We start from the raw sequence: 13,804 nt of genomic DNA, 5'->3' as shown, positions 1-13,804 counted from the left end.
AAAACAAGTTAACATGAGTTCATATGAAGAGCTCAGATGCAAAAGTTCCTAAACACTGCCATTAAAAATAAGATAATGATATTAATCAAATGCTGTTTACACATCAAATACTTCAGTAAATACTTTCAGTGAAACATTTAGTTTTCTTAAAAAACTGTAAATGGAAGATTCTTAAAAATCTGAAATAATGCAACATATAATTAATCAATGAACTTTCACCAAAAGAGAATTGTTTAATTTTGAGAAGGATCTCTTGACATAGATATTATCAGTTGTGTATAAAGACCTTACATAATGAACTGTATTGTTTTTATTACCTTAGAATGAGACGTTTTATCTACATAACCTGCAGGGCCCCTTAAATGGAAGTTGCCACCAAGTTTCTACAGTAGCTCTAAACGGACAAACTGTTCTACAGAGCGTTTCATCCCTACGTTGTCTCAAGCAACATCATGTTTGTCCTGTGGCAGCTGCCGTAGCTTCTCTTTGGGTTTCGAAATTGATGTTGGTTGCAGTTTTGGCACTAGATGCCACAAAAAAAAAACTCACACTACACCTTTAACTAAACCAAACCAATATTTGGAGTGACAAAAATGGCTTTCATTCACTTTCACAGGCGTTTTTGAGAGAAAGCTTTAGAGGTAGGTTGTTCCATCATGCAAATATGTATTTGTAATTTTTACATGCATTTATTCCCATACTCTACAACTGCAGTATAGAAAATAAAAACAATTTAAGAACTAGTCAGCATTTATGGGTGTTAGTGAATCACAAGACAACACTCTTTATCATATTGTAATCCAAAAATACATGTTGGAAAGCATCTTTTGCAACAATTTTTGTGTGAACATATCAGTGAACACCCCTGACCACTCTGTGATTTTCACGTCTTTGTAAACAAAAGTTTAAAGCATTTTAGGAAGGATTGTTCCAGTGCACCTATGCAGCCATTGTAGGTGGGGGCTGATACAACAGAAACCAAAAATTCTCGGGCCAGCATCATATGTCCAAATTTCAGTCAAAACTGTTCTATTTCATCAGAAACAATCTGAAAACAGGGCTTTAAGTGTAAAATACCGAACTTGTCCTTTAAGATAATAATGCTATCTCCTCAGATCCCCGAGGGTCAGTTTCCTGCAATGGAAACATGACTCCTCCATGAACGCTGCCTCAGCAAGCTTAATGCCCAGGCATGAGAGACAGTGATGACCATCCAAGGTCCCCCAAATTTGATGCATCCAGAAACACACGGGCGAAACGACATCTTTAAAAAGATGCAAAGCCATCTGTGTACGTGAGAGAAAAGCTGTCTTTAAAAAGTCATGCTCGTGCAGCTCTTTTAGGGAAATACTACTTAGTACTGATATAGATGAAGCATGCAGGGGATAATGGAACCACACACTCAAATCAAAGAGGAATGCAAAACCACCGCTGTTGTGCCTTCACGCCAACTATCTGCAACATACAAATATGCAGTTCCCACAGATACTTCTCAGAAAGCAGCTTGCTGCACAGCTTTCGAAGCGAAAAAAGCTGGTTATGCAGTGCACCTGCTGCTCATTTAATACTCACGCAGCACAACCAGATGCAAATACTGCACGCCAACATTGATTAGCTCTTTTGTATACTCTTGAAGCAGATTTGCCCCTCGAAGCGTATTCCCAATATACAATTACAGTTCAGATGAAGAATCTCACTCACTCATGCATGCATATTACAATCAATGTTTAATTTAAAACATGACTGGTGCTTTCTTGATCAAAGTCAATTTAAAATCCTGCATATACAAAAAAATGGACTGAAATTCCACAGCATTATTTTAGATTTTATACAGTTACATAAAAAATGGTAAACCCTTTAAAATGACTTTCAGTTTTGCATTAATACACTGTAACGTGGTCTGATCTTCATTTGAGTCATTTAATAGAGCAGTATTAACAAAAAGGGTTTTATTGAAGATGTGTTGTAATCATTCACAGTTCAGGCAGGAAATGCTGAGTGAACCTTGAGGTGTGTTTAACATTATCAGAGTAGACAAGTCAAGAACAAATACTCTACTGCTTAATCTAGTGCTCTAAATCAATGCCTATATAATGACTTAGATGAAAAACAGACCACATTTAATGAGTAATTAATACAGAACCATCAATTAAAGGGGTTTATAAGCTTGACTACTAAATGATACTGACCCTTAATATACTGTAAAGGTAGAGAAATATGACACTTTCCTCCTTATGTCCAATAGTCCACAATCAAACACTGTAACAGCTAAGACAAACATAGTCAAATATTCAGTCGGTAAGCCATGTGGTCCCGCATGGATTTGTAGCCATCAGCTCTCTGCATTAGGACTGCAATGAATGTTGAGAAAGGGTGGATCATTCAGTAAAGAACGGATGTTCTAGTGCATTCAGCGCTGAGATTCTTCTTAACGGGTCAAACGTGAGCATTTCCTGAAACATGAAGAAGATCAGAGAAAGATTATTAGTCAGCAAAACCATTTCTTAAAATCCACTTCAAGTTTAGTAAAAAAAACAATACTTTAAAATCAAAAAATATTACTGACAAATATTTTGTCATTTATTGTGTCTTTAAAAGAAAAGTTTTTTTCTGTATACACAAGCCTGAAGGAGGTTGCACACCAGCAGAGAATCCTTCAACTCTACTCATGTTTATGTGTGTGTGTCTATGCCTGTGTGTGTGTGTATATGTGTGTGTTTGTGTGTGTGTGTGTGTGTGTGTATATGTGTGTGTATATATGTGTGTGTTAGGAAGTGTAGTGAAACCATCAACAGTAATATAATAGTTATTGCTATGTCATTTGAACACTGCTTACCGTACAAAAAGTGTAAAAAAAATTCATCATGGAATCTATCCTAACGAGCTGATGATCTGAATCAGGTGTGTTAAATAAGGGAGACATGCACAATATGCAGAGCAGTGGGTCCCGAGGACTGGAGTTGAGAACCACTGGTATAGAGGGAGGACGAAGTGGAGTTTATCTACTCCCCCCCCCAAGGAAGTTGACAGTCAGGTCATGCATACATACTGTCCACCTGCTATGGGATTGTGGTGGATGGAGATTGCAGCAACATATACCTTAAGGGTGGAGGGAGACAGCCGTCGCTCCAGCCCATGCTGTAAGAAAGATAGCACAACAGTGATGGGGCAATTTGGGGGTCTTCTCCACGAGGAGAACAACTGTTGAAGAACAGGTTCCATTTCAAAGCATAAGCATGTCTCATGATGGCACAAAACCTGCTCCTCGTGCTCCCTGACTTTGCACAATGTCTGTGCGAGAAGGCTCAATGGGGGAAATGCATATTTGCACATGCCCCACGGCCAGCTGTGTGCCAGCGCATCTGTGCCTTGTGTTCCCTCGCTCAGGGAATAAAACAGCTGACAGTGAGCAGTCTCTGGAGACACAAACAGGTCTACTGGGCGGAGGAACCAGTGCTAGCGCAGTGAACTGGATGCCCCTGAACTTGGTGGGCACCGGCAAACTGAATCGCATAGCCAAGCCTGACAGTTCCAAGGAGCCAGTGGGATGGGATGGGAGGGTTTACCAGGGGTGCAGGCACCTAACCAGTGGGACCAACAGCACCATAGACGTACACACAGTCAGCTGAGCAGGGTGCAGGTGCCCGACTCTGCACTCTCCGTAGATGCCCGTGGTGGGGTGTGCGTGTTATGGCACTCACCTTTTCAGCCAGCAGCGGAACAGACTAAAAGATTCTCCAGCTGGCCCTCTACCGGAATAGGGAGTAGTGTGGTCACCACCTCACCTTCAACTTCCAGGTTGAGCGCCGTAGGCCGCTTACTCTTGCGTTTTCCGTTGGGACCCATACAGGCTCTCCTGGACCACCATAATGGTCACAGCCAAAGATGGCTTTCCTGGACCGCCATAATGACCACAACAAAAAATGGCCCCTTTAGATTGCCACAATGGTCACATCTAAAAATTATTGGGTTGTGCCCACCCTTGTGTAGGTGCTTGGCCTAATGGACCTGCAGCAACATCGTAGTGTGCAGGACAGAGGCAGCCTGGTCACAGGGTGTACCCGTGAGGGAGATGCAGTTTATCCTGCCAGGTGGTAGCTGTGGACAATCGCACCGACCACTCCTCCGGGGGATCCCCGCTTCCCTAGCTGCCCCACCCAGGGTGGTAGGGGGTAGTAACTATGTCTATTTCTAGCAGTAAAGGGTGCCGTCCATGACCTAGTTAGCTCTCCATGCATACCGAAAAGAAAGACATTGGGCAAGGCGCTACGGACACAGTTGCATCCACATCAGCTCCCCGTAGTGGGAGTGTGACTCACCCACAAAAGCCACCTTAGCGTGCCAAGACATCGATTGTGAACCATCCCCGGGCCAAATATCTACCGCATAAACACACGAGTGGAATGTCATCTTTAAAAAGATGCGAACACACCAATGTACACAGGAGCAATACTGTCTTAAAGGCTGAGAGGGGTAACCGGCCAACTCCAAAAGAGGTGAACAGTAGGTAATGCTGCAATGCCAACACTATAGAACTCTCCAGTCACAACAGAAAGCAGGAGCAGAACAGATAACCACTCGGCTCCAAAGTAAAAGCTGAATATGCAGCGCCCCTGCAGTCTATGTATACTTCTTCAGTGGGGCCTGGCCGGCAGATGCCCATACTGCATGCCAATATTCATTAGCTCTTTCTAGTAACACTCGAAGCAGATTGGTCTCTCTAGCGAGTTCCCAATTCGTCGGTAATCGACTTAACATCGAAGTGACTGACTGAATGGAAACCACATACCTGTATATCAACTCACAAACACACAGACAGACAGACAGACAGACAGACACACACACACACACACACACACACACACACACACACAGACGAACACATATTTTAATCTGAATGTTAATGTACCAATAAGAGTTTTGCTCCTTTCTCATTGATCTCTGGAACGCAGTCTATGATTGGCTGAGGCTTTTGTGGCCTGAAGTTCTGACGGGACAGAATGACATCGGATGGCCACTCCTCTTCAGGCGGCAGACCGATAACGCTGCACAAAGTTAATTCACACATTTTATTTTATTAGTCTTTTAATATGAATTGAATGATAATAGACACAACTCTTGTGTTTCAAGTAAATGGCCATCTATGAATGCAGGAATCTTTATTGTCATTGTATACAAGCTGTGGCACAAACAATGAGATTAGGTTAGCAGCTCCCTTTAAGATATCTAAAAATACTATATAAACAACACAAACAGTATAAATAATTTAAACAGTGGTACAGTGATAGTAAAGTGTAATAAACAAAATAAACAGTTGTAAACTGTGATGCAATAGCAATATAGTATTATGAACAATAAAGTATTTCTGCTGTGATTTGCACATAATTATCTCTAATATTAATGATCACTGTGCATTTATCTTTAACATGACTTTAAATCTACATACGCAAAAATCTTGCCAAGCTGGTCCACCTCTGAATCTCCACAGAAGAGAGGTCTAAAAGACAACACATCAGGTCAATTCAAACTACAGATCATTAATAACACATCTGAACATATTATAGATCAGTAACTTTAAAAATACATGTATACATATATAATACACATACACACACATACATACCTACACACATACATACCTACATACATACATATACATTTACATACATATACATATACATATACATACACATACCTACATATACCTACATATACATATACGTATATTTTGATATTTCTTTAACTTACTTGCGTCGGAACATCTCAGCAAAGATGCATCCTGTGCTCCAGATGTCCACAGGTGTAGCGTAAGTGGTCTGTAACAAAACTTCAGGCGAGCGATACCACAACGTCACAACCTGTGCAGACATAGAGAACCAACTTAACTGCAGGAATCATAAGATGTTGTGTACTTCAAGAACATTTGGGAAAATATATGTATTTATTTATAATCAATAATAATAATCATCATGTCTAGTGAGATATGTCTTACCACTGGGGTGAGTGCCATGTGATAGCTGTAGATTCGTGCCAGACCGAAGTCTGCCAGTTTCACCTGTCCTCTGCTGGTCACCAGAATGTTCTCCGGCTTCAGATCCCGATGAAGAACTTGATTTGAGTGCAGAAACACTAAACCACAGAGCAGCTGCTGCATCAAGTCCTGCGTGACACACCAACACAATTACAGCGTACTGACTGACCGGCACACGAATGCAATCCCACCCTACTGACTATATTTTGTGTTCACACATAGCTCTAACCAGTAAATTACTGGTAATCTTACAACCTCTCTTTCTCGTAAATTGGCAGCACTGATTGACCGGAAAAGTTCTGTTTACACATGACCTGTTAACTGCAATTTACCAGTAGATTACCAGTAAAGACTATGGGCTCTATCTTACACCCGGTGCAATGCAGCGCAATGCGCAACACAAGTGTCTTTTGCTAGTTTCCACCCTGCGCAATGATCATTTTCACGTTTAGCGCTGCGTTGTTTAAATAGCAAATGCATTTGCGCCCCCTTTTGCGCCCAAGGGTGTTCTGGTCTGAAAACGAGGTGTGTTCAGGCGCATTGTTGGCGCGTTGCTATTTTGAGGCAACTAAAATAGACTATAATAACGCAATATGTTTTTTGTTATTTAAAGAGCGCATTAGTAATATACGCCTATGAACGGGACGACAACGCGGGTTTGCTTATCACATTCATGAATGTGCAGCATCACAAAAACGCTTTTAAATATGAAAGATTAAAGGGTTGAAAGTAAAAGATTATTATTGAGTCTCTTGGACATAATTGAGGACCAACTATGAGACGTTAGAAGGCACAAAGAGCTGCTTCACCTGCAGCCTGGTAAGTAAATAAATGCTTTGCTTTGAACAAATGCGTCTGTTTTAAATGTTTTTTTTATGCTACCCCACGGATTTATTGTATATGATGACTCTGTACCTGTGGATATGGTGAGATGAGAAACATTTTTAAGTAATGCTTAAAAAAACTAATGACGCTGTCCAAGTACTGAAATGTGCAGAGAGCCGTTTGTAAATTCTTTATCTCCTGTTTGTTACAAATAAAGTATTTTTACAGTACAAACCTTTTCTTACAAACTTGTAAATTATTTTTTGATGATATTGGATAGCCATTCATTTAAAGCAATTAAAAGCCTGCTTTTTTACTTCCATGACTAAAAGAAAACAGGTTTTAAAGGTTTTAATAAAAAAAATAATTAGCAAAAGTGGATTCGGACATGTCCATTTAGACGTTGCGCTGTGCGCTTTAGACAATGCGCTTAGATCGTTAAAATAGGGCCCTGTATGTGTGAAAGGGACTAATGCCAATCAATACAATAAAAACAATAAAAGAAAGAAAAAAGTTAACATATATTTTTCCTATAGATATTGTTTTTGGTTTTGTGTGTTAAATCTATTAGCTTTAACACAAGTTATGGATACGGTGATTTTGCTTTTGAACCTTAAAAAATCTCGATTTTTCTCAAAACTGACTTTGCCGACTTTATCAACTTCAAACATGTGTAGTCATTTTCTGTCAGATTCAAAACAAATTATACATATATATATAGTTTTGAAGCATTTTTTAAATAGAGAATGTCGAAATATAATTAACTCGTTTTTGAAATTTATAACTCCTTTATAAATTTATATTTGCTCATTTCAACTTCATTTTGCCAGCACATGTCACATTTCTCTACATGAGAAAAACATAACCCTTCCTAGCGAGCTTTTCACTGCTTACATGTTTAAACTTCACACATCTGGCTGGCCACACAAACAGATCACTGGATAACACCTTTATAAATTCTGCAGTTTATAACAAACTGGCTCCATGTTTTCGTTTCAGCTTTTCTGAGCTGGCAGAAACTAAATGCAAAAAAATCTACAGAAGTAAAAACACATTTTATATGTTGATGGCTTCATTTCAAATCTATTGTGGTCACATACAAAGCAAAATGATGAAAACTGTGTCAATCAATTAGTTTGATATGCAAATCAATAAATGGTTGGATGTTTGTTGGTCTTACTCTGATTTGGTTTATGGGCAGTCCAGGCGCAGGTGCTTTCTCCAGATATGTCTTGAGGTCCTGATCGACATGTTCAAACACCAGAGTCACTTTAGTTTCCTGCTCTGTTCTCAGTGTGGCACAGACATCCATGAGTCTGCACACATTCATGAAGACAAATCATCATTGTTAAATCTCTGTGCCAACTGTGCTAAAATACACTATATAAGAACAGCTAACATAAAGCAGCTGCGTATCTCTCAAGTCTCATAAAACTCTACAACACATGTCTGTAATCTTAACAGAAAGTTTATTTATAGCTATGTCACAAAATGAAAAATGATTAGTTGGTTGGAGAGTATGTATGCATGTCATTAGATTATGTGGCCTTTCTTTCCCCTGAAACCCAGGATCATAGATGGATCCTTCACAGCCTTGGCCATCCCAAGATTCAATGCGTACCTGTGACTCTGGGCATTTTGAAATAAACACTTAAACACTGTAGGTAAATAAAAGTGTATATTTAGCTAATTAAAGGTCCTTAAATGATGTTTTACTGATGTGAATTAATATTATTTCTGCAATATTGTGCCTGATGTGTTTTACTTTTGTATATTTCTAAGGTTGGTACATTTTATATACTGTTGGGTAGTTTAATCTGCATCAATGTGTCATATTTTCAAAAGTAAAATGAAAAACATCATATTTATTTTAAAAAGTCTGGTACTGTAGGTCTCAGCTGTTGTCCCACTGACAAGTGTAGTGGGCGGAACAGCAAGTCTCATTTCAGCTTCGTGGATTTTAGGGGCTGCAGTCTGCAAATACAGAGTCTTGCCTTCAAAGTCTGCGGCCTCAGAAGGATCCACCCCCTGAATTGGGATGCACCCATTAAGCGAACTAAGTGGCTGCTTAGGGTCCTTGGCCACCAGGGGGCCACAAGAGCACACGAAATGACAGCTTGATTACATATGTGTAATATATTCAGGGCTGGCAACTCTCTCGCATTTGGCGTGAGACTCGTGCGTTTGACTTTGTCACATAACTGTATTTAAAAGCTGCATTACAGTGCAAAAGTGCTCATCAATGTCAAAATAAGTGAGGCGGCCAATCAAATGAAAGAAGGTAGGAGTTACTGGGTACAGAGCTGAGCGGTGACCAATCAGATCAAAGAAAATGTGCCATTATTGTTTATTACATTAAATCATTCTCATCTGTGTGGCTTTGAAAATGTTTATTGATTGTGGTAAGCCTATAACTGTAAAAATCTTATTGTAGATATAAAGTTAACTGCATTTAACAACAGTGTTGGGGACAGTTACTTTTAAAAGTAATGCATTACAATATTAAGTTACTCCCCAAAAAAAGTAACTAATTGCGTTAATGCTTACGTTACTTTTGCGTTACTTTTTCTTAGTTGGCTGAAGCTTGATCTCTTTCAGGCCTTGCAGGTGTTTGTATGATCGCAAAAATGTCAAGCTCTGGCCTGCCATCTTCGTTTCTGACTCAAACTGTTCCCGCTCAGGCGCACATAGTGTGTATTTCTACCTTAATATGTTCAGTTTAATTCAGTACATCATTTTATTTTTAGGAATTAATCGAATTAATTAAACTGAAAAATAGCTTGCATTACTTTTGTAAAAAGTAACTCAAATAGTAATGTGTACATTTATAAAGTAATGCGTTACTTTACTCGTTACTTCAGAAAGTAATATTATTACGTAATGCGTGTTACTTGTAATGCGTTACCCCAACACTGTTTAACAATATATCATTTCATCATTTGGCCATTTCTTTGGGCCTATTTTATACATTTTCTCTTTTTGACAAAATCTCCAAAGTGTCCACAACCTTTGTATGATAAGTCCCTGTGTGGTCTGTGTTTAAAATTTAAAGGGGTGGTACACCTAAAATTGCATGTCCTGATAATGATATTACATGTTTTTTTTAGTTTGTCTTAAACACAGCTACAACTAATAAAACTGATAATAGGTATGTTAGATTTTTAATGTATAATCAAATCAAGCATTGACAATAGTCAATTGTATTGGGAGCATCGAGGGCCCCCCAAAAAACTTCTGATAAGGACCCCATAAAGCAGGGGTTCTCAAAGTCCGGACTCAAGTCCGGATCCGGAAGGAATCGGATCCGGACCCGCGTCCACTTCATATTGCAAGTGCATTAATTTCTATGTGATTGATTAAATGTGTGCATTTGCTACTTTAAAAATGCATGTTAAACTTGTAAACCATTAGTTTAGGTTTTTTTCTTTTTAGATTTAAGAGTATTCCTGGTCTGAAAATAAATCGAGTTATTTAAAAATGTCCTGTGTAACGCTGTAGCCATCACAGTGCAGCACAGCTATTTCATGTACTACGGCTTTTCATCAGTAACTTTTTCCATGCATTTGAAAAAGCAACACTCTTCAAACATAATCATACAGATTCTTTATTATCATTAAAATACCTGAAAAGGTTTGAAGAACAGCAAGCAATATAAATATATCCTTAAGCCATTCCCTGGAGCTGCGTGTGTATGGTTCTTCGTCTGCAGCGCATATTGAGTTTCTGCACGAGAGCGCCTTCTGGCTTTCGGATAAAGCGACATTTCATCGTAATTTATTGAGAAGCATATCAAGCATCATCTGCCGATTTATAGGTGCACCCCTAATTTAGGTCAGTGTTTCCCTCTCCCAACCACACCTTTTTTGCCTCGGTTTATGCATCTGATGGAAGACAAACTGTGCCATTTCTCTAATTAAGTTGCTCTGTATTATGCACCTGGTTACTTTTGGCATACTTCTTGTGATTCATGTTTTTATTTTAATTTTTCACTTTAAATGCAAAATACACTTTATGAATGTACTTTAATAAAAAATACTTTTTTCCAAACTATTTGTGTTGATTTGTTATATAAACAAAGTTATTACCATGCTTGACAATTTTTGTAATAACCAGTTTTTCCCGACCTATGAAAATGATGAGAATGCAGATTTGGACCTTTGAATGTAAACTTCGAGAACCCCTGCCATAAAAGCTTGGGCCGGCCCTGCATGGCGATCACATCAGACCAGTGGTGTAAGTGCAGGGTATATGTAGTATACCCACTTCTTTATTAGATGGCATGGGGTATACCCACTTCTAAATTCTAAACAATAAACATTAGAAATATTCTTCAAAACATATCATATGAGTATGGTACATTCTGACGGACGGTCTTTTAAAAATGTTTACTTACCTGACGATGTTAGGGTGGTCAAATTGTTCCAGTCGTTTAAGCAAGGCTACCTCTCGAACCGTGGACAGAGGAAGTCCATCTTGATTGGTCTGTACTCTCACACTCTTTAGAGCCACAAACTGTCCACTGTCTTTATCACGAGCTTTATAAACCGTACCGTAAGCACCGCCACCGATCTCAGCGACAGGCTCATACTGTACCACGCTCTCCTGTGCCATGACCTGCAGATAAACAAATTAAAGTCTCATTATAATAATTCACTCTCATTTGACAACCATGGCATTCTCCTGTTGATTCAATTCATTTCAGATCAATTTATCATAAGTGAGAAGCTTTTTTGCAGTCAGTCCAGGTTTATTTTACAATAATCACTGTTTACAGTACATTATTATTTAGATATATTAGTGATTAGTTTGTTATTAAGAGCATTGAGACACACATCATCACATTAAAAGAGTGACTTCACTTTAATCATAACTATAATTAATTAATTACACTATATCATACTACAAAACAGTACAGTTTACTATAGTAAATAATGATGTATACTGTATAGTATTTGAATATGTGGAGAGGATTGATGCCTAATCCTGTTTTACAGCAACATGATAAAAAGTATAATGCAAGGCTATAAACGGGCCTTGATGAACCATGAGATTAAACTGTTAAACGCTAACGAGCAGATGTTGTGCTGATTTAAATATTCTGACAGGCGTAAATGTGTCACTTCATTAGATTATAGCGTCATTTTACAACACGTCATCACATCCGTTCGTCGTTATTAAATAAACCGCGATCAATATTAAACTTTAAACTTCAATTTCAACACACATTCACAATGAAAGAGACTCACCACGTTTCTTGTCGGCGTGTAATGCTAGTTTAACTAGTTTAGATGAGAAAAAGTCACGTGTCTCATCTCCCTCGAGTTGTTTATTCTGTCTAACACTTGTGTTGTGTGTTTGTCGATTGTGTTTTGTGTAATGCGAACTTTATTTATGACATGAAACTGCAGTTTGATGTTGTCTGTCTGAATTCTCTTCCTAAAAAAATTCTCTTCCTGTCTGTATAAACTTAAGGGCGGAGCGAGTGAAGATCAGACCCCCGTACAAAAAACACACAGGTCTTCTGCAGTAGGAATAAATCTGTCCTGTCGGCTAGTATTTTATTTTTATTTATCAAACGGGATTACTGCTTGATCCCTGCACACAGAACTACAATCCTTTTACTACAAAAAAGTTTTTTGTAAGGGTCTTCACACATTACACACTTCACAACATTACCACGTCATCAGTTACTTACACACAAATGATACAACATCATTTTAAAGTTTTTTTAATTTAATTCACGACATCGAGTCGATCTGGGTAGTGTCACATGACCTTATTAAGTTTCTTAAATTTGGTGTTACTTATTTTGTTTAACTTAGATTTAGTTACATGTTTTCGTCTTTAAATGAACTAAAGCACTGCATTTAATTGCAAACACATGTACATGAATTCATGAATAACCACCTACTTATTAATTTAAAACATTAACTAACTACTAAAAAACATATCAGCTTCTACTTATTGATGACTACTAAAATGTATGTAATTTTGTGTTCTTTTTGCCATAAAGGTAAACATTCCTCGAGGATTGGGCCGAGAACTGGAGTTAACTTGGGCTCTAAACCAGTGGCAACCCCCCACACCCAAAATTATCCTGAAAAAACATAGACTGTAAAAAATATGTACGTAGTGTCTGTGACATCACCCAAAGGTTTGTGAAGAGCTTTTTTGAAGCTTAAAAGTCACATTCTTTCTGATCCCATTTTTTAAAACCCTAGTTAGTGTGTAATGTTTCTATAATTGCATAAATTATACCTGTAAAATGATAAAGCTCAAAGTTCCCTGCTGAAAAAACAGCATACCAGCAAGACCAGCATATATGTTGTGTTTAAACCAGAACCAAACCATCAGCACAAGCATTAGCACCAGCTAAACCAGCACCAAACCAGCATGAGCACCAGCTAAACCAGCATTAGAACCAGGATCCCATGCTGGTCATACCAGCAAGACACAGCATATATCGTGTTTTGGTGCTGGTATGCTGGTGACCACCAGCTAAACCAGCATAGACCAGCATAATTTCCATGCTGGTTTGATGCTGGATTTCCCAGCAGGGTTTACTGCCAGGCGATATATTTTCTTTAAAGGGACATTCCACTTTTTTTGAATGTAATTCTAATTTTCCAGCTCTTTTAGAGTTAAACGTTTTGGAATCCATTCAGCTGATTTCCGGGTCTGGTGCTAGCGATTTAGCATAGCTTAGCACAATCCATGCTTAAACAATAAGCATCGAGCTAAAAAAATAACCAAAGAGTTTCAATATTTTTCCTATTTAAAACTTGACTCAATCTGTAGTTACATCGTGTACTAAGACCGACGGAAAATTAAAAGTTGTGATTTTCTCAAACTGGCGTAATAAACAAGGAGCTGTAACATGGCTGCAGCAGGCATAGTGATATTACGTAGTGGTTCTCAAAATCTGATTGGCTAAGAGCTCTTCCCAGG

The 13,804-nt window shown here is 38.5% G+C and overlaps 1 protein-coding gene across 1 annotated transcript; it reads right to left on the bottom strand.

The window, feature by feature from the left end:
• Positions 1-1,708: 1,708 nt before the first annotated feature.
• On the bottom strand, positions 1,709-12,317 carry cdk4 (cyclin dependent kinase 4). Its single transcript, XM_065241966.1, has 8 exons — positions 12,103-12,317; positions 11,250-11,470; positions 8,037-8,172; positions 5,993-6,160; positions 5,749-5,858; positions 5,447-5,497; positions 4,910-5,045; positions 1,709-2,453 (listed from the first exon to the last, which is right to left on the bottom strand). The coding sequence occupies exons 2-8, from the start codon at positions 11,465-11,467 to the stop codon at positions 2,379-2,381; spliced, it is 894 nt and encodes a 297-aa protein (XP_065098038.1). The 5' UTR covers positions 11,468-11,470; positions 12,103-12,317; the 3' UTR covers positions 1,709-2,378.
• Positions 12,318-13,804: the final 1,487 nt, after the last annotated feature.

The sequence above is a fragment of the Paramisgurnus dabryanus genome, chromosome 14 (assembly GCF_030506205.2).
Source record: "Paramisgurnus dabryanus chromosome 14, PD_genome_1.1, whole genome shotgun sequence".
Lineage (NCBI taxonomy): Eukaryota > Metazoa > Chordata > Actinopteri > Cypriniformes > Cobitidae > Paramisgurnus > Paramisgurnus dabryanus.
This window is presented reverse-complemented; position numbering and strand designations above follow the sequence as displayed.